Source organism: Pelobates fuscus, chromosome 3, assembly GCF_036172605.1.
Source record: "Pelobates fuscus isolate aPelFus1 chromosome 3, aPelFus1.pri, whole genome shotgun sequence".
Classification (NCBI taxonomy): domain Eukaryota; kingdom Metazoa; phylum Chordata; class Amphibia; order Anura; family Pelobatidae; genus Pelobates; species Pelobates fuscus.
The window spans coordinates 341,562,617-341,584,724 of record NC_086319.1 but is presented as its reverse complement, the minus strand read 5'-3'; the positions used below and the strand labels follow the sequence as shown (position 1 = coordinate 341,584,724).

General features: G+C 42.6%; 1 protein-coding gene across 1 annotated transcript in view; it reads right to left on the bottom strand.

Moving 5' to 3' along the window:
* The window catches only part of MINDY2 (MINDY lysine 48 deubiquitinase 2), a 70,866-nt gene extending 50,873 nt beyond the window's left edge, over positions 1–19,993 (bottom strand). Inside the window, exon 1 of the mRNA XM_063445706.1 lies at positions 19,394–19,993. Coding sequence (XP_063301776.1) covers positions 19,394–19,903 — 510 coding nt within the window. The 5' untranslated portion in view covers positions 19,904–19,993. The remainder of the gene's footprint in view (positions 1–19,393) is intronic.
* Positions 19,994–22,108: the final 2,115 nt, after the last annotated feature.

Here is a 22,108-nt window from a genome sequence, read left to right as displayed (position 1 = left end):
TGTCACCAATCACCGAAATTGGCAGTAGTTCGCTTAATTTATTTTGGAGGCCTAACTTTTTTTTATTTTCTGCCACCAGATTATTACATCTCTTATTATTGTATTTTTTAGGATTATGTCTGTAATCCGCTTTTTCTTTATATCTAGGGCCCAGAAGACTGAAGCCAGATTTTTTACTCCAGTGTTATTTTTCTTGATCGTGTTCCATGATTCATTAAATTAATTTTGTGTTAGTATTATATAGAATAAGTGACTGGCTTCGTAGTGTTGACGTATCTCTGGGCACCCCAAGCCTCCATCTTTCCTTCTTTTTGCCAATTGTTTCATTTTGACTCTAATTTTTCTCCCTTACCATGCATATTTTATAAAGGCTGTGTGTTACATATCTTACCAGCTTTCTGGAAAGTTGAGTGGTATAATCCTCCATAGATAAAACCATTTCCACATTAAATAGGCCTTGAGTATGTTAATTCTTCCTGACCATGAGAAGCCCATTCCTCCCCAGACCAACAAGTTTTTATTAGTCTGTTTTAGTAGAGGAAGGAAGTTTGTAAAGTTTTCCAGTAAATATTTTAATTCTGGGGTTATGGCTATACCTAAGAAGTTCAGGCTCTTTTTCTCGTTTATTAAACCTGCTAAAAAAAACTGTTACTGTCTTAGTCATATTTTTTGCAATAAAGACTGATTAGAAGAACCTGAATCCTCTGTCCCAGAACTCCTAACGATAGTAAGATATCGTCTACATATATGGTCAGTTTAACTTGACCGGATTTTGATGTGTAGTCTTTGATTTTAGAATTTTGCCTTATGGATATTGCCAGGGGTTCTAAAATCAAGATATATAAAAGATGAGACAGGGGACACCCCTGTCTAGTCCCGTATTTTATATTAAACCAAAGGGAAGAGAATCCTGGCCTGTGTAGAGTCATACAAAGCTAAAATTGTTTGCAGTATAGGGCCCTCAATGCCATGTTTTTTTTTTGTTTTGTTTTTTTAACACTGTAAACATAAAACCCCACCCAACCCTGTCAAATGCCTTTTCAGCGTCTATTGACAGGAGTACGAGTGGGGTTCCACTTCTCTCTATATCAATGATGTTTATTCTTCTTAAGCTGTTAACTGATGATCTTCCGGGAATAAAACCAACTCGGTCAGAAGATATGAGAGTTGGAATGATGTTTTTAATTATTTCTGCTAGGATTGATGAAAATATTTTGATATCTGAATTGATCAGAGAGATTGGGCGAACTCTCCTGGGCATATACCCATATTCACTATTTGGTGAGTTCTGATTTTAAGCTCTCTTTCATCAATTTATAAAAAAAAAATTTGTAAAACCATCTGGGCCCATTTTGAGTTTTTCTATTGCTTTAGTTATATCCGCTTCGGTTATTGGCGGATGTAATTCTCTCTGCTGCTCTGGTGTAATTTTGGGGATATTGATGTTTTTTTTTTAAAAAGTTTTCCTCGTCCTGCTCATTCACAAAGGTTTCGCTGGGCAGGTTGTATCATTTGGTGTAAAATTGTTCAAAAGCTCTGCCTAAATTTGTCTGGAGCTAATAATTATGTATCTTTATCTTTTATTTTCGCAATTACTCTCCTATTCTTTTCCTTTTTTAATCTGTTAGTCATCATTTCTTCCGGTTTATTGCCCTTGTGACAACACTTGACTAAATAAAATCTAAGTTTCTGGATGCTTTGTTAGCTAGCTGTTCATTAATGGAAATTGTTCTTAATTTTCTCTGCTGTTTCATATAAAGCTGTCCTTTTAGTTTGGGCTTTAAGCTCATAAAGAATTGTATATAATTTTGCTAGTGACGGAGTTTTTCTTTTTAGCTAAAGCTGACATTTTAATTAGGTGGCCTTGCACTACGCTTTTATATGCGCACCAGACTGTCATCTGATAGCTCTCTATTGATGTTTTCCAGAAAGAATAGCTTTGTAATATTGGTTCTCTCTTCTAAATGTGACTTTTTTTGCAATATAGAATTGTTTATGTATATTGTTTGTGTGCATAAAACAGATAGACATATCTACTATTATTATAACAGGTAAAATGTTAAAACTCTCACCCTCCACTTGGCAAAAAGTCATGGAAACTTAGGAAGTATAATTAAGTAGACAGTGATGAGTAAGACATGCACACAACAGTCTATGGAAAATATTTTTTTCGGGAATGGACAATAAGATGTCAAAGCTATCTACAGCACATCGTGCTAGAAGGTGCTTATTGTGATTAGCTAGTTGTCTTAGACTGCAGCTGATGGGAAATGTCAGGATGTGGCAGTGGGAGCTCTGCCCATTGCTACAATTTTCCAATACTGTTTTAACATAGTTTGACTTCTTATTTGGGTACACCAGGGTCCATACCACTCCCTACCTCCACTACTTCCTATGGACAGCTGTAGGTTTCCAAGCAGGAATTCTGTTAGCTCTCCTAAGCTGGCTATGGGTGAGGACAGTAATCGATGCCCACATGGATAGGGCCATTTTCTAGCAACTGGGTCGCAAAGAGAGCAGTCCCTAGGTTTAAAAAAATGTAAAAAAAAAGACATGCCCGCAGCTGCCACACTGCAGGCTGCGGCATAGGGAGGTTTAAAACCAACCTTACAGTAATATGGGTGTCTTATTGATCCACATAGGGTTTTTATTTATTTAATTTACTTTTAAAAGGATATTATAGTGCCAGGAATACAAAGCTGTATTACTGTCCCTCAACCTCCCCCCATCCTCGCGCCCCCCAGCTGGGTAAGTATGGGTTAAACATTCTTTATTTACTTACCTTTTCCCAGTGCGGATGTCCTCAGCGCTGGGCAGACGTTCCGACCCCTTGCGTAGAGAGGGTGCTAATGCGCATGCATTAATGCTTTGAATCAATGCTTTCCAATGGGGAAAAATCTGATGCTGGATATCCTCATACAGAGCATTAGGAAGTCCAGTGTCAGACACCAGATCAAAGTTTTTAGATTCAGGAAGCCCTCTAGTGGCCGTCTAGTAGACAGACTTAGAGCTGCAATGTTTAACCCCTTAAGGGCACAGCTTCAAAAAACTGGACTTACCTTTAAGGAGACAACCCATTTTTGCATTTTTTGCGGTTTGTGTTCAAACGCAATTTGCATCTCTGTCATTTATTGCACCAACACATATTACATACCATTTTTTAGAGGGTAAAAAGGGCATTAATTTGAATTCACATATACATAGATGAATTCTCATTAATTATAAAACAAATGCAAAAAAAAAAAAAAATGGGGTAAAAAAAAAAAACTTTTTTCCCCCCACAGTTTTGTCAATAATAGTGTGTGCATAATATGTCCAGCTTAGAAAAAGCAATTAAAAATAAATTCATTTATGTGTCTTGATTTATGGAGTACATAAAATGTACAGGATTTCAGCTTATTTTGAAAGTTACAAATCACAAAATAAAAGGACTAAAATAAAATTTCAATGTAGAAACAATTTTAGAAGTTGGTATTTTTGTCTTGTAGGTTTAGTAGCCATCACAGAAAACCAAATTGCCACACACGTGTATATATATATAAAAAGTAGACATCACAGGCTATTTACCCAAGGTTATTTTGACACTTTTTACATAGCCATTTCATTGCCAATCTCTGCTAAATATTGGAGTAAAATAGTGTTTTTTCTCTATATTGGCATATACACATAAGGTTTTTGTAATGTGTATTTAGTAAAGCTGGTTTGTGCTATTCCTGCACAGAACCCCATATTGTGTTCAGCTACATCTACTGATTATAACAATACCCCAATTGTATGCCTTCTGCACTATTCTGTGAAGCAACAATTCCACATAAGAGACAAGGCTATTTCAGTTTCTATAGTTAGAATTTTCATAGATGGATATGATGGGCCTCTCTCTCATTTTGGGATATTATAGTGGTTTGACTGTTCAAATAACCCCACAAAGGGCTTCTATTTGATAAAGCAGACACCTTAGGGTATCTTATATGGTGTCTATTGTGCCTTAACAGGTCACAATTTTTTTTATTTTTACCAATTTATGTCAATGTTTGTGGTGAGGTGGGGGGAGGGGTGGCATTTTTACATACATGTTGCATTTTTGCAGAGTATTTCTTACACTTGACATGTACCACTGTCATAAAATCCCCCAAATTATGCTCAGTTACATCTTCTGAATAAAACAATATGCCCAATGTATGACCTAGACACTATTTTGTGAAGTTACAGTTCTGTAAAAGAGACGTGACAAGTTCAGGTTTTTAAGTGTGAATTTTCATGGAGGGTTTTGATGCGTCCGTGTCCCACTTTGGAGCACTTGGGAAGGCTACATATTCCAGATACACCATAAAGGCATACCATTTTTAAGGAAGACATCCCAGGGTATTTTAAAAGGCATATTTTGAACCTTAGCGTGGGATCATTTTTCAGCTAGCTTGTACCAAGTGTGGCATAAGCATTTTTTTCTGACACACAAAGTGAGTTTGCACAGTATATTTTGCAAACCTTATGTGTGCTACAGTTGTATAATATTTCATATGTTTCTCAGCTATGTCGTCTGAGTACAGCAATACCCCCGTATGTACCTTTGCCAGGTATATGTGGATGATGAAGGGGCACATTTGAGAAACAGGTTTTTTTTCTAACTTTGAAGTTTTATGCTGTGTCTATGTTCCATTTCGGAGTAGTTTAGCTGGTTGGTTATTCAAACTTCCCCACAAACGCAAGAATTCACCCTGGGGTATTTCAAAAGGCATATTTTGAACCTTAGCGTGGGATCATTTTTTCGCTAGTTTGTTCCAGGTGTAGTGGTAATTAACAGTTTAGATGTTTTTGTTTTTTTTTTAATCTTTTAAACTTTACTTTTTAAAACTGTTTTTTAAACTTTTTTTTACTTATTAAATTTCTTTAACTTTTTTACACTTAAAATTTGTATAAACTTTTTTTTTTTACTGTTAACCCCTAACTAGCAGTAAGCAGCACTTACAGTAAATGTCCAATTCCCATAAGTCCCACCCACCCCAGCTAGCAATATATATAATTTAAAAATATTGAAGTTAACTAATTGAAATCAACTGGCAGGGAAGGGGTTAATTTTTATTAGGACTGGGTAAACGGGGGTGAGATTTTTTGTACTTTTTTAAATGTTATTAAACCATTTTTTTTAAAAATTCACTTTTTAAAGCTTTTTTTACGTTAACCCTTAGCTAGCCTAACACCAAAGTCCCCAATTCTCCACTAACTTTCACCCACCCCAGCTAGCTATATATATATATATATTTAAATGAATTAATAAATTTAACCCCTGAAGGTTTAAAAAATAAATAAAAAGTGAACCCTCAAGGGTTAAATTAAAAAAAATTATCACAGTAAAATGTAGTCCCTGCCAATTGATCGCTTAAGTCCGTGATCAATTGGCAGGGAAGGTGTTAATTTTTATTTAAAATGGGTAAAAGGGGTGGGATTTTAAACTAACTTAATATTTTTCACACAGGGAGAAGATCACTGCTGGTCCGTCTCCCTGCACTTCAAACTAAACACGGAAGCATGAGTAGGCGGACCAGGAGTCCCTGCAATTGTACAATTGCGGCGATCTTGGGTTAACTTTCGTAAATGACGGAAATTTTCCTTCATGCATCCTTAACGGTAGGTCTGCCTTGACGGGAAATGTCAGTCAAGCGTCGTTAAGGGGTTAACATTGCAGCACCAAGTACAAAAGGGACAGTGCACCCAGGACAGTGAAGTGGTCTGGGTGTCTACAGTGTCACTTTAATCTGGCAGCTAGATAGCAAGAGCTGGCCAATCAACATAGAATTACCCATTTGCGCTGCCACACTTTTCTTTTTGTTTGATGACTTCCAGTGCTACCAGCAGGCAAATAGTTCAGACTTTTTTCTTCTCTGAATCCAGCATCGGATTTCCAGCATTTGGTCAGATTTCAGCTGTCCAGTGGTGTTCGGTGAGGCTGAAATTCAGACCAAATTTCAGCTATTATGACCTAAATTTTAAATTAATTTTGAATTCTTACTTTAGTAAATATCCTGACTATGGATTGACTGATATTGATTTTTTTAGAGCCGATACCGATAATCTGTGACTTTTTAGGCCGATAATTTACCGATATTCTGTACATTTCCCATTTTTACAAAATAAACTATTTCTACACAAATCTACTGTTAACTGAACATTTTTATTAATTTTTTTTTTTTTTTTTTTTTTTTTAAGGTAAATGCACAAAATATACATGCCAGTCAGAATTTATGTTTTCAAGAAGTTGTGTGTGTGCTGTGTAGTGGATGCAGTGAGAGTATTTGGTTAGTGAATTTAGTGTGTGTATTCGTGTAGGGGATGCAGTAAGTTTGTGTAGGGGATGCAGAGTGTGTGTTTGTGTAGTGTGTATAGTGAATGCAGTGTGTTTGTGTAGTGTGTATATAATGAATGCAGAGTGTGTGTTTGTATAGTGAATGCACTGTGTGTGTGTGTGTGTGTGTTTGTGTCATGTGTATATAGTGAATGCAGTGTTTGTGAAGTGTGTACAAAATGAATGCAGAGTGTGTGTGTGTGTGTGTGCACAGTGAATGCAGTGTGTTTGTGTAGTGTGTGTATAGTGAATGCAGAGTGTGTGTTTGTGCCTTGAGTGTATATAATGAATGCAGTGTGTGTGTAGTATGTGTATATAATGAATACAGAGTGTGTGTGTTTGTGTAGGTATGCTCAGTGTGTAAAATGGGGGGGGGGGGGGGGGAGAGAAGGGGCATTTTTATATATTCTTTTAACTATAAAAAAAAAATGTAAAATTATGTTTTAGTCCCCCCTCCCTGCTTTTTACCTAGCCAGGGAGGGGGGATATGGCATTCCCTGGTTGTCCGGTGGCATGGACTGTGCAGAGGGGGCCCAGCACACTCTTACTTACCTTCCCAGCAGCTCCCTTCAGTTCCCCTGTCTAACTCTTGCAGCCCGTGTGCCACGTGGAGCGATGCCATGGTAACCCGTGGGAAGGTAAGTAAGAGTGTTAACACCCCCCCCCCCCCCCACCCACCCAGGACCCTGATGGCAGCCCTGGTCTGCATTATCGCTATCATTATTGGACGATACCGATATTGCTGAAAATACAGAATATCGGCCAGACCGATAATCGGTCGATCCCTAATCCTCATACACTTTAAAATGAGCTATATCACAACTCATTGAGAAGACTTTGCAAGGCAGGTGCTCTGGGCAATTACCTGTCCTTTGAGTTTAGCTCCACATAGCTTAACTACCAGCAAGTGACAAGACTGGCTGACAGCCAGATGATGTAAAAATGGTTCAAATAGAAAAGTGCAGTTTTCTCTTAAAATTTGGCTTGTTTATAAAGTTAGAAGGTGGTGGGGGAAAAATAAAAAGGCACTTCAGCAAACTTAGGCCTAGGGCAGTGTTTCTCAATTGGTGTTCCGCGAGAACACAAATGGGGTTCCACCAAAATTTCTACAAACAAAATGGCCACAGGCGGCGAGGGCGCAGTGGGCGTGATCTCCCTGTGTATGTGTGCCCGTCAGTGAGAGCGTATGTGTGCCCGTCAGTGAGAGCGTATGTGTGCCCGTCAGTGAGAGCGTATGTGTGCCCGTCAGTGAGAGCGTATGTGTGCCCGTCAGTGAGAGCGTATGTGTGCCCGTCAGTGAGAGCGTATGTGTGCCCGTCAGTGAGAGCGTATGTGTGCCCGTCAGTGAGAGCGTATGTGTGCCCGTCAGTGAGAGCGTATGTGTGCCCGTCAGTGAGAGCGTATGTGTGCCCGTCAGTGAGAGCGTATGTGTGCCCGTCAGTGAGAGCGTATGTGTGCCCGTCAGTGAGAGCGTATGTGTGCCCGTCAGTGAGAGCGTATGTGTGCCTGAGTGTGTCAGTGTGTGTGTGTCTGTGTGTCAAGGTTTGTATATGTATGTCAGTATGTGTGTGCCAGTGTATATCAATGTGTTTGTATGTCGGTGTGTGTGTGTGTGTGTGTGTGTGTGTGTATCTTCAGCGTAGCTGAAGTTAAATTCCTACTATTCTTACAACTTCAGCATGCAAAGGTTTGCAAAACAAGGTTATCTACTTACATTTTATTTTACATTGCATGGATATTATGACTCTTCCCATTGTGAGATCAATGACGTGCGAGGGGAAGCTATTCTTCTTGCCCACATGCCAAACAAGGTCCTATTACTTTCAAGCAGGCTCTAGAATGACTTTATAAATACATAAATAAAAGGTAAACATGTAAAAGGCATAGATGCCACAGAGAACCTCCATAATAACACAGCATAGGCACTATTCATAGCATAAGTGGAAAGGACATCTGTTCTCTCATAAGACTGCAGTTCGCCTTCGGCCAACCCTAATTACCGCTAGTCTTCGCCTTTGCTGACTGAAAAAGAAGCACCCTGCCTTGATAATCAAAATGGAGAGAATAACAGTAGCATCAGCTCTGAAAACTTCAGACAAACGCATGAAATATTAATGGGGTTCTTAAAAACACTCAGCAATATCATTTAAAGATTAATATCTAGTGTTCGGTTGTAAAACAAGGAACATTAATCTTGTGGAATTACAGACGACTCTGAAAGGGGAAAAAAAAAAACGCAGAAAAATGCATTTATGGCCATCGTTGTAATGATGTACATAATTTAGTGGCTATAAAGGGTAAAGATTCGGGATTTGATAAGTAGGTAGGTAAATGCACAGCCGGTCTTATCTTAGTATACAGAGGTTATTTGAGTGTGCCTGGTCTGGTATTTCAGGATTTCATTAAAATACGGATATTATTTTGATTAAAGGAACACGATAGTGTTAGGAATACAAAACTGTACAGGTGGTCCTCGTTTTGCAACGGCTCACACTTACGACCAGCTCTCTCGCAGGGTTGTAAGTGCGAGCCGTCGTGGGAACTAGAGGGATTTCCTGCTCTGCTGCATTCTACATAGACAAGCGCACCAGAGCAGGGAATCCCTTAACTCTTCATTTGCCGACCAATTCGTGCTACGACCGGGTCGGAGTGTCTGTATTCCTAACACTATACTGTCCCCCCACTTGACAAATCTTAACAAAAGTTGGAGCTTAAAGGAACACTAAAGTGTCAGGAATACAAATCTGTAATCTTAATGCTATTGTGCCCTAGTCCCTAATTAGATTTAGTGTCTGCGCTTTTTAAAATAAAAACTAGCAAATAAAACCATGGATTAATTTTATTTTACTTGTCAATATGGCTGTTAAGGACCGTTTTTCTTTCAGTATAAACATATTATTAATACTTCTACTTTAGCCCGTGTGCTCCCTGAGAGGAGCATTGACAAAACCCACCATTTTGCCTGCATAGGAGATGTCCTCCTCCTAAGCTCACTAACAGGTTCCTGAACCTCATTCATGTTTTCCCTGCATTCGGTATATAAACCTACCGAACACCGACCACCCCCTGGCTCATTAACTACAAAGGAACCACAGGATTAAATGCTCTGTGTGGCCGCCGTTCGTATAACTGAACACCACATGCTGGAGAAAACGACGGCCAACTTGTCGGACAAAAACAGGCAGCAGGACATGGTCGTCGAGTGTCTGGAACTCAAAGTCGAACACTCGACCTTTTGAACATCAGGGAAACCATACGAACACCTGCTACAATCCACAACAAGCCAGGAGAGCGCTGTTCAGTAGGTTTGTTCGTACGAACAAGACGAACAAATGCTACCTATGAGCCAGGGGAACCATTAGTCTTTTTGGTCGGTTTGGAACTCCCATAATTGACAGGCCGCTACCACTAACACTATGGAACGGATTTGGGCAGACACCTCATTAGCGGTAGGTATTGGTGGGGTCTGAGCGCTATTTGGACAACTTTGTCAGGATCGGGACAGGGATCCAACACGCAGAGTACAAACAGGTACAGGGTACGTATACCGGACCTTAGAATGGCCGGACTAACGTAAGTAGTAGTAAAGAATGGCCTAGAGACAAGCCGAGGTCGAGGGAACGAGAGAGCAGGAAAACGAGAGACAAGCCGAGTCAGAGGGTAATAGAGGTAAACGAGGTAGAACAGACAAGCCGGGTCAAAACCAAAGAAACTAACAGAATACAAGAGCACTGAGTGACTAGACAAGCTAGAACCACGACAGGGCAATGAACAAACGTAGAAAGCCCTCTTTTATACCCTGATTCTAAACAGGTAATCACGCCCCCGACGAATCCTCATTCGTGCTTGGGGCTTGATTGACAGATCGGGTTGGGTTGTCGTCATGACGTCGGCTACTGAACGCCGCGTCATAAAAGGAAGTGGATCCCTCGCGGCCGGCGTGTAAACGACCGAGGGAACCGCGAGGAACGAGTGATTCAACCCTTTTGCGAGGAAGAACGTCCAAGTGTCTCACCTCCACAGAGGTAGAGACAGCAGGTACCCTGACACTTGAGTGCTCAGCTCCAGGCATATAATATTTGTGGGGGATGCTATGAGTTTATGTATTTTTATGAGTTTTAATATTTTATGTCATTTATGCCTAGTCATGCTGACACTGGAATTTGGGGACATTTTGTGTAAGTGTTCTGGACGTGTTTTACTGCATCCCTGTTTTGTATACAAGTGGGCCATTTAGTCATGATTAAATACATTTGTTTCAACCCGTCATCAAGTCAAGACTGATGTTTGGGTAATTGGGAGCTATAATCACTATTGAGCTTGGGACTCTGGAGATTTAGAACGGATATACTCAGAAAAAGTATAGGGGATCCGTTACACAGGTGGTGGAAGTGGGATTCTTCTCCCGAACTGAAAGAAAAAGTGAATGGCTCAACAAAACTAACGGCTCAAACGAACAACTTTAAAGGAATTAGAGGACGCTTGAGGCATAGTGGCAATTAGCCGGAGTATAGGAGATCCGTTACAAGCACTTTGAAGGTTCTGTTATGTTGCTCTTATAGTTGCATTATTTTACAATAAAAAGTGTGCAGTGCATATAGAACGCTTTCCTTAGTTATTTATGTACTATGCAGTAGAATACATAATAAAATCTAAATAAAATGTAAAAATAAATACATTCAAAAACAAAACCTAGAGGCTTCATAGATATAGTGTGACAAACTTTGGGCAAGCTAAAAATATAATAAAATCAGATCTACTGTAAATTTTTGGCTAGCCTAGTTTTATATACATTACTAATCAAAGGAATTAGATAGCCTTAATTTTCCCAGTTTTCATTGAAACCGGAGCAGTTAAAGTACAGTAAATAACATGGAATGTTACCTAGGTAAGCAGTACAGTGCCATAGTTTAAAGAAACAAGTTAAGGTTATCAAATTCTTTCAGCCCATGAATAGTCGGCAGGATCAGCATCCTGCTGGCATAGAGGAAGATTTGGCGCTTAGTGGGACTCCATTACTGGGAAAGGACGCCAGGACACACTTTGCATCATTACCACTTCACAGGATGTAGTGGTAATGATTTTAGGAGTAACCCTTCAACACAGAAATATCATTAGAACCCTTAAAGTTTAAATTTTTTTCCCCAGAGAATTTGCAAATGCCAAGGTGTAAATGAGTGCAGTTTCTTATGCCAACAAAAGGCACTAGAAAACTGCAGGATACACGGACAATAAAAGGTCTGGGCGATCCCAAGCAACAACAAAATCAGGAGACAAGTAACTGGGACTCAGCAGCTGTCGCGATGGGTGGCTCACAGAACAGCTTCAAGCACAGCTTAACAATAATCAAAGAAATAATCACTTTCATTTATGAAGAAAAGAAATCAAGTTGCATGTTTACAGATCAGATAAAAGGGTGAAAACAATGCAACTCACAAACACATTTGCAACAATATTGTGAATAACTTTCCATACAATATTTCATTTCTATTCTAGAAAGAATGTAATTTGCTTGGCTGTTACATCTGCCAAAGGTGGCTACTTTGAGGAGTAAAACATTTAGATCACATTTTGTTAAACAAAAAAAAAATCTCAATTCCATTACTTTCTTTTTTAAAGGAACACTCCAAGTAACAATCACTAAAGCGCACGGTAGTGGTTTTGGTGCCAGGGGTTTCGTAGCACTGTAAGTAATCAAACTGTCTGAATAGTTTGACAACATACCTGAGATCCAGTCGTCTTCTCTGCAGCACAGAAATTGCAACACTTAGGTAACACACTCAGCCAACAAGCTGGCCCTGCACTGCAGGCTTGGCTCAGGGACCTAAAGGAAGCTCCTAGCAGGAGCTTTCAAGCTCCTGAGAAAGAGGTGACCAACATCTGGCAGCCTTGAGGTTAGTTGCCAAACAAACCATTTGCAAATGGTTTGACAATTCACACTGGGATGGCACCAGGACATTCCTTGTACTACAACCAATACAGCTATGGTGTTTGGAGTGTTCCTATAAGCCTGCTGGTTTGTTTATGTTTTAATGTCAAATCACATGGACACTGAATTGTGTACATTTCGATGTAAACAGGCATAAAAAGTGTTTTAAAAGTGATTTTGTGACTGGCAGCTATAAAAAGACACTCTTTAGCTAGGTCATGTAATGTAAAATAATTAACCCTGGTGTGAGACCAGGATCTTCTGTACTATAGAACATAATTTTGGGCCAAAGGGACAGAAACAATGGACCTTTCTAGTCAGAAGGATGCATTAACAGAATATTATATCAGATCACATATGGCCGTTGCAAATTAATTATCCCAAATACTCCATTGTTGTTAACAACAACATGTAGTCTGCCGAGAATATACTTTGCACACACAAAAACATTGTTGCTAGTACAATTTCTTTTAAAATAAACAAAATTTCCTTTTAAAAAAAAAAAAAAAAAAAAAAAAAGTTACTCATCTAATCAGAAATTACTCTGGTTGCCTTACAGCAATGTTAGCCACAAATATTTAAATATCCTGGGTGATTTCAAGTAAGCGAATGCCAAATAGTTCAACTCTCGGCATGCCAATGGAATTTCAGATCCATATTCAACAGCACTGACCAAATTAACAACATGAACAGGAGCTGATCATTTACTAATATTACCCATTAAGGAAAAAAACGGAACAAACAAGTTTGCGGTTTAATCATAGGCAGCATTCATAGCAAGCTGATTTTTATATTGTTTGTATATTGGCCTAGATATTTTAATAAAAGGTACAACAATTACATCTACAAAATAATATCTTGATTCAAGAAATGACTAAAAACAGTGTGGGTTATAAAAGCAAATGATAATAAAAGACAAATATAAAACTACTAAAAGGTCACCAAAAAAAATGAGTGCCATTCTAAGCACCACAACCACTACAGCACAGCAAGGTAATGGTCAGCTTTACTGGCAATAGCACTTTTCTACCCTTCATACTGAAATAGTGAGACTCTGCTATTATCTTTTGATTAAATTGTCAAAATGAGGCAAAGGTAAATCCCTATTTTTTAATATACAGTGAAACCTCTGAACGCTCCCTTACTCAAACAATTAGGTATTCAAACATAAAATTTGAGAAAAATGTGTCTCGGTACCTGAACAAAACCATACAGCATGTACCACGTTGGTACCTCGTCGCTATGAGGCATCGGCCTCCTAGCACTAGACAAAGCGAGCGGAACTCCATTCTGTCAGAAACGGCTCCATTCGGTCAACAAACAGAGCTGACAGGTAAAGTGAAGTAAAATTTTAATTTCATTTACATTGTGTTTATTGGTTGTCTGTATGATCTTATGCATGTACGGTATTAAACTGTAAAATTTGTGTTAAAATGCTGTAATTTTGTCGGTCTGGAACAAATTAATCTAATTTACATTCATTCTTATGGGAAAAAATTATTTGGTTTACAGCCTTTTGAAAACAGATTAGGTTTGAGTTCCAAGGTTCCACTGTGTATCAATCGGTTGGAGAGAGTCACTTCCTTCTTCAGGTTACATCACTAAGCTAATAAAAGTGAGACGCACATGCCTTCGCCAATTCAGATCTCAGCTCACCCCAACTCCTCCAGATACCCCAGACCAGATGTGCGAGTGCGCATGAGCATCATTATCACATATGGTAGTTGCAAATTAAGTATCCCAAACACTCCATTTGCTTACAATAACAACAACAACATGTAGTCCGCCAAGAATATACATTTTAAAACTTTGCACACAAAAAAACATTGTAGCCTCGAGCAGAGACCAACAGGAAACAGAGCAGTAACAGAACCCAGAGGACCACACAAAGCCATGACCTGACTCAAGAACATCTCCCATCAACCCCGGTTGAGGGACACTGAGACTTTTCAAGATCTACAGTTTGCTCCATTACACTAGATAAACTGTCCTACCCACGACCGTTACAAGAGCACACGCACTCCGGAGCTCTATTACCACCCTCCTTCCTCCCTCCCCCCCCCCAGGGTCACAGGGGAACTACATACAAAGGGGCCTACACACGACCTTAACGACTCCACTCAGTCAGTAACCCACCTTACCTATGACATAGCTATATAGGACTGACGGACTACCATTATACACCCTGTCATTGACGCCCATAGACACACCATAGCAGTCACTTTCTGAGATGGGACCCGAGCCATGCAATTAGACCACACGCAAATAGTCATGACCTAGCGAGCCACCACGCAACGTATACCTATTAGGGAATACCATAGACACACACAAATAGTCTAGCGACTCACAGGGAGCTTATCCTAGAACTTCCTCCAAACAGAGGACATCGACGAAATCCGAATCTAAAGCTCCTAGACATGACATCCACTACCAGGTACCACAAACCAAGCAACGTTGGTGGTGACGGCAACTAGACAGTGATGAACTCACACCCACTTACACATGACCACATACCGCTACAACCCAACAGCCCTCTTAAAGCAAAAAATGTGCATAATGTTTCTTGCTGTTGTCTTGTTGTACCAAGTTTACAATGTCGATACTTTAATTTACTATATCCGTTACAGCACCTGTTTGTGTAATTTTCACATTATGCGCTGAAAATAATAAAAAAAAAAAAAAAAAAAAAAAAAAAAAACATTGTTGCTAATATAATTCTTTTCAAGATAAATAAAATTCCCATTTAATCTGTGCGCACAGATTCAGAGGCTTCTCACTGAAAAGATTGACTGGCTATTTCCCAGTGAAGAGACTAAAAGTATCTTCCAGGAGGAAAGGGGGTGCTTGCAAAGGTTTGAGTCATTAGAACTTTTGCAAGCTCTTTTACAATATACCCCCAAAACCTGCATGCATAATAAATGTAATCATTGGGGGTATATCTACAAATTTTATTTTCCCAGTGTAAAACTGTCCTTTAATGTTTAATAATAGGACCATCACAAAACATTCCCCTATAGCTCTTGGCAGCAGAAGGGTCTCTCCTATCTACACCATCTATACAACAAGCACAGCCTCCACCCTTCCCAGAGTTCCAAGCAGAATGCTCACTCCCAACCAGACTCACATTCTCATATCTACAACTAAAAGCGCTCATAGTTACAAACGACTTGCGGTCCACAACACCAAACTCAACCACAGCACTAACCACCTTTGAACAGATGTGCGTTCAGTCACACCCGACACAAAAAACATTACCGTGTTAAATAAATCAAGTCAGGAGAATACAACATGGAAGTTCGTGACAGCTTGGCAGGAAGATATCGAACACACACTAACAGATAAAGAATGGGGCAAAATATTTAAGGCACATACAGGTTTATCATCGTGTGCGACAGACATGGAGACATCACGTAAACAGCGGTACCATGGTCCCCACACATCTACACAAAATCTATCCTGCAGTGAACGATCTCTGCTGTAGGTGTCAAGTACAAAGCGGAACAATGCTCCATGTTTGGTGGGCCTGTAGTAGAGTACAAGCCTTAATGGAACATTTATGTGTCTGGAGTCTGTCATTTTTTGACAGTTTATAAAAGTACCAGTTTCAACAAAAATCTGTACTTTTAAAACTGGGGGCAGAAACGCCCCCTGACTGCCACTTAAACAGCCACTGAAGATGTCTGCTGCTAGCTCATTATTGCCAACAGAGGTGGCAGAATTAGAGTGTTGTCTATCCCCCTTCTCAAAGAACTGTACTACAGCTCACTGGAAAGCTGAGATCTTGTGCACACAAGGTTTTGCAATGATGAGCCTCTGAATGGTCATTTCTTTAGCACAGACTGAAAGACTATGACTGGGAAAGTGGGGGGGCCTTGCAAAGACTGCCGACAACAGGTCTGCAGCTTTCGTATGCTGCTTTATCACTACGGAACTTGGCGCTTTATAAATAATAATAATAATAATAAACCTTACAGAAAACAAACAAGAAAAAAATGGGGGCATACCTACTATATAGTTTTTTTTTTTTTTTAAATCAGTAGTGTTATTTTGCTGATATAGACCAAGGCATTAATGTCACATGCATGTTCCTGTACTGATTAAAGTCTGGGTTTAGGCATTAACACTCAAACACAAATGCAAAAGTAGGCATTTCTAGGAGGGTCATAAAACCTATGATGGAATAGGTTAACTACTAAACACATTTTTGTTGTGTTTTGCAGTGTAATGTACTCAAATGCATGGAGAAACCTTCTTAAATGATTTCAGTGGCAGCTGGTGAAATTTACAGATAATGGGGTATTGCCAGTGGCATGTCCTGGTCAACACCATAAACCTACAGATACATATATGTGGGACAAGTCAACCATTTTAAAGAAGTCTCAATCTACCCCCGGATTGCTATTACCCAATGAAAGCCATAGAATAATGGATGGTCTGAAAGCCCAACTTCTGGGCATCTATGATCCGATGGCCCCATGTGAAGATTGAGTGAGATGCATGACTAAATGCACCCCCCAACACCCCAAAAAAACTACCAAAATCTTAAAAACACACCAAGCACCATAACTAATACTTCTGTTAAATCTTCTACACTATTTGACTTACATCATTAGCTGAAAATTTCAACTACACTGGGATTTCCAGTGTTAGCAGAGCATGTGAGGAGCAACAATCAGTAGTCAAGAAGTAAGAAGAGGTGAGAAGTCAAAGTTTTCAAGAACAGTTAGACTACTTCCAATGAGGTGGCACAAGGACACGCCTGGCAATATACTGTACAGTAGGTGTTTGTAGTGTTCCTGTAATATGTAGTTGCTGGGACATTTGGAAACCTCTCCACAGCAGACAAGTGTTTAGTTTTTTTAATACATATCATTAGTCCTCACAATGTCAATACAAATAATAAAATAATGCAGTCTTTACTGTATTACTTTGATGTCTGGTGAACAACTAGCTCAACTACGAGAGCATCAACAAAAGCAAAAAATAAATTAAACTGCACTTTTCCAGTAGAAGAGAAGAACTTGACTAAAGGCCGTTTTAATAGCTACTACAATCTTGTATTTATATTTGGCACTAATTGAGTCTAGAATACGAACACTGTGATTGTCTAAATCAGACTAACTGCCATTATGTCACCACTGAGCACTGTAAGAATTGGAAACATATGTTACTCACAATGCATGCTGTCAGTAAATAGTACAGGTGCAAAAAAAGTGTATAGGGTGAGTTTGTCAACAACAGGGATGTGGTACCCAAACAAGTGATTTCATTATATTTTCTAGCACTGTTTTTACATCATCTGCCGGGATCTGGGAGCGCCAAGGGCTGGCTGAGGGTGCCGGGATCTGGGAGCGCCAGCGGCTGGCTGAGGGTGCCGGGTCTGGGAGGGCTGGCTGAGGGTGCCGAGATCCGGGAGCGCCAGCGGCTGGCTGAGGGTGCCGGGTCTGGGAGGGCTGGCTGAGGGTGCCGAGATCCGGGAGCGCCAGCGGCTGGCTGAGGGTGCCGGGTCTGGGAGGGCTGGCTGAGGGTGCCGGGATCCGGGAGCCCCAGCGGCTGGCTGAGGGTGCCGGGATCCGGGAGCCCCAGCGGCTGGCTGAGGGTGCCGGGATCCGGGAGCCCCAGCGGCTGGCTGAGGGTGCCGGGATCCGGGAGCCCCAGCGGCTGGCTGAGGGTGCCGGGATCCGGGAGCCCCAGCGGCTGGCTGAGGGTGCCGGGATCCGGGAGCCCCAGCGGCTGGCTGAGGGTGCCGGGATCCGGGAGCCCCAGCGGCTGGCTGAGGGTGCCGGGATCCGGGAGCGCCAGCGGCTGGCTGAGGGTGCCGGGATCCGGGAGCGCCAGCGGCTGGCTGAGGGTGCCGGGATCCGGGAGCGCCAGGGACTGGCTGAGGGTGCCGGGATCCGGGAGCGCCAGGGACTGGCTGAGGGTGCCGGGATCCGGGAGCGCCAGGGACTGGCTGAGGGTGCCGGGATCCGGGAGCGCCAGGGACTGGCTGAGGGTGCCGGGATCCGGGAGCGCCAGGGACTGGCTGAGGGTGCCGGGATCCGGGAGCGCCAGGGACTGGCTGAGGGTGCCGGGATCCGGGAGCGCCAGGGACTGGCTGAGGGTGCCGGGATCCGGGAGCGCCAGGGACTGGCTGAGGGTGCCGGGATCCGGGAGCGCCAGGGACTGGCTGAGGGTGCCGGGATCCGGGAGCGCCAGGGACTGGCTGAGGGTGCCGGGATCCGGGAGCGCCAGGGACTGGCTGAGGGTGCCGGGATCCGGGAGCGCCAGGGACTGGCTGAGAGTGCCGGGATCAGGAAGGGCCAGGGGCTGACTAAGTGCCGGGATCAGGGAGCGCCAATGGCTGGCTGAGGGTGCCGGGATCAGGGTGGGCCAGGGGCTGGCTGAGGGTGCCGGGATCAGGGTGGGCCAGGGGCTGGCTGAGGGTGCCGGGATCAGGGTGGGCCAGGGGCTGGGATCAGGGAGCGCCAGGGGCTGGCTGAGAGTGCCGGGATCAGGGAGCGCCAGGGGCTGGCTGAGAGTGCCGGGATCAGGGAGCGCCAGGGGCTGGCTGAGAGTGCCGGGATCAGGGAGCGCCAGGGGCTGGCTGAGAGTGCCGGGATCAGGGAGCGCCAGGGGCTGGCTGAGAGTGCCGGGATCAGGGAGCGCCAGGGGCTGGCTGAGAGTGCCGGGATCAGGGAGCGCCAGGGGCTGGCTGAGAGTGCCGGGATCAGGGAGCGCCAGGGGCTGGCTGAGAGTGCCGGGATCAGGGAGCGCCAGGGGCTGGCTGAGAGTGCCGGGATCAGGGAGCGCCAGGGGCTGGCTGAGAGTGCCGGGATCAGGGAGCGCCAGGGGCTGGCTGAGAGTGCCGGGATCAGGGAGCGCCAGGGGCTGGCTGAGAGTGCCGGGATCAGGGAGCGCCAGGGGCTGGCTGAGAGTGCCGGGATCAGGGAGCGCCAGGGGCTGGCTGAGAGTGCCGGGATCAGGGAGCGCCAGGGGCTGGCTGAGAGTGCCGGGATCAGGGAGCGCCAGGGGCTGGCTGAGAGTGCCGGGATCAGGGAGCGCCAGGGGCTGGCTGAGGGTGCCGGGATCAGGGAGGGCCAGTGGCTGGCTGAGGGTGCCGGGATTTGGTTGGGATCAGATACCTTCCATGCCAGGAGCAGCACGTTCATGATGGCCAGCAATGGGCAGGGCCCGTTCTCGTTCTGGGTGACTATGGGCGTGCTCTGCTCCTTCCAGCGGATCCATTTGATGTGATAGACGGACTGTCCGGGGAATCTCTCCCTGGCCGCCAGGCCGCCCTCTTCCTCCTCCTCCTCCTCGGCCGCCGCCAGGCCCGGGAGCTTGTCCTCCGGCCCCTCGCTGTTCAGGTCCGAGCTGGGGCAGGAGAGCAGGTTGGAGAAGGACTCCAGCGAGTCCAGGCTGTGCGACCCCCCGGCCGGGCTCTGCCCGCTGCTGCTGCTGGGCTCCTCGGGGGTGATGGAGCAGGGAGCCGGGCTGCTCGGTCCGACCTCCATCCCCTCCTCCGCCCCCGGGAGGCCGTCACTGTCCCCGCACACAGGCTGCGGCTCGGCGGGCTTAACGGGCTCAGCCGGCACGGCGGCTCCGGGTACCGGGCAGGGACCCTCCATGACACCGGGGACACTCGGCTCCATTCACCGGCACCGCAGCGGCTCCTCAGCTGTCAGCCCAGCCGCCATGACAGCCCCGCCCACTGACGTCATGCGCCAGCTGTGCGTGACTCTCTCTCTCTCTCTCTCTCTCTCTCCCCTGGATGTCAAACTAGCGCTAGGCGTCACCAGGAGACAGGACCAGCTTTGTTCACACTGACCAGTTGTCAATAAAGTTGTATCAAACTGGTTCTACTCATTGTGTTACTTCTAGAGCCACTGCTGTAATGGAGTGATTTGATTTAATCATTTTATTCCAAAGTGTTTCTCGCAGTGGCAGGAAAATCAAATATTTTTTTCAGGTTTTTATTTTTGTAAATGTTTTTAATTTCATGTTTTATAATGCTGTAATTTCATAGAAGATATTTCTTTAATGATGCTGTGTGATTCTTTAATGATGATTAAAATGTTACAAACAAAAGCAAGATAGACCTCATTATCAATAACTTTGGTGTAAGCAAGGGACAATCAAGATACCCCTTCCCCATCAATGTGGGTGTTTGATGGATATAGTGTCAGAGTGAGTGTGTCTGTTTATTCTACAGTGTCTTCATTCAAACACCTTTTTTTCTTTTTTAGAATTTACTGTTTATTGTATTTCTTCATAAAATAAAAGGGGATACAGAAAAAAAGAAGGGGGGGGAGGGGGTGTATAACAAAAAAAAATAATCCATGTTATCTTTGTACACATCAAAAAGGACAGGGTTATCAAAACAGAGAGTGTTATCATAATACACATCCTAAGATTTGGTCTAGGATTATACTTCTACTGAAGTTGATATGTTTATTTTAACATATTAAACTGTTAAATAGAAAGTTCCCAACCTTCTATCTCTTCCTCAGTTTCTCTCTCTTTCCTATTTTTTTTCTTATAGATCTTAAATCTTAAATATTTATTTCAACCTAAGTTTGTCGATTATTTTCCTGCTATACACACACAAAAAAAAATAAAAAAAATTATAATTTCCTTTTCTCTCACATTTATGTTATTATATTATCTTTTGGGTTTTTGTTCTTTCTTTTCCTCTCTTCTTTCTCTTTCCCTTTCATTTCCTTCCTATTCCTTTTGATGTCTCAGTTTACTTCCAGTTGCTACAATGCTCGTTAATCTTCCATATAATTAATTTTAATCGAATATAAATTTTCGTACTCCCTTAACCTTATTGAAAATTGAGTAGGAATGTCAGGGTAGACATTAACTATTCAAATAATAACATTACTCAAAACCAATAAGTCATCTGTTTTCTACTCAGATACTAATTCTTATTATTAGAGACATTTGGGCTATTTGTGGGCTCACCTCTCAAGTGCCCCTATTTAGGAGAGAGACCGTCCATATTTTGGGCAACAAACCCTGTGTCCCTCTTTTCTATCCCAAAGTCCCTCTTTTCTAGGATCTCCATATTGTTGGTGTGTCTGATGTGTGTATAACGGAGTTCCACAGCAATAATGTTCAAATTAATGTATCTATAAAGGGATACTATAGTTACCAAAACAACTTTAGCTCAGCAAAGCAGTTTTGGTGTATAGGTAATTTCCCTGCAGTCTCACTGCTCAATTCCCTGCCATTTAGGAGTTAAAATCACTTTGTTTATGCAGCCCTAGTAACACCTCCTTGCATGTGACTTACACAGCCTTCCCAAAACACTTCCTGTTAGTGAGATCTAATGTCTACACTAACTTTATTGTACAGTCTGTTTAATCTGGGATTTATTATCTCATACTCCTGCAGGGGCCTCCTGTGTGTGATTAAAGTTTGATTTACAGAGCAGGAGATAAAAACTTCTAATGCAAGTTAACATCTCAATGAAAATGTTTTAGGATAACTATTACCCAGCACGCAGAATCTACGTTACATAAACTATTAATTTAACTTAGAGTAGCTGAACGTAATGCAAAGATAGAGTAGTACAGAACATGCCGTGGTCAGGGAGATAGAAAATAGCATAAATGATAGGACAGCGTGGCGTTTGGCTCTGGCCCCAACTCTTTGGCTGAGATAATCAGAATTGAATTCCTATGGAAAAGCATTGGATTGGTGATTTATCAATTTAGCCAAGGAGGCTGATCAGGGTGGGGCAAGCAATGGCGAATCCGCGCGGTGCTGTTATAAAGTTACATTTTTAAACTATTTAACCCCTTAAGGACACATGACATGTCTGACACGTCATGATTCCCTTTTATTCCAGA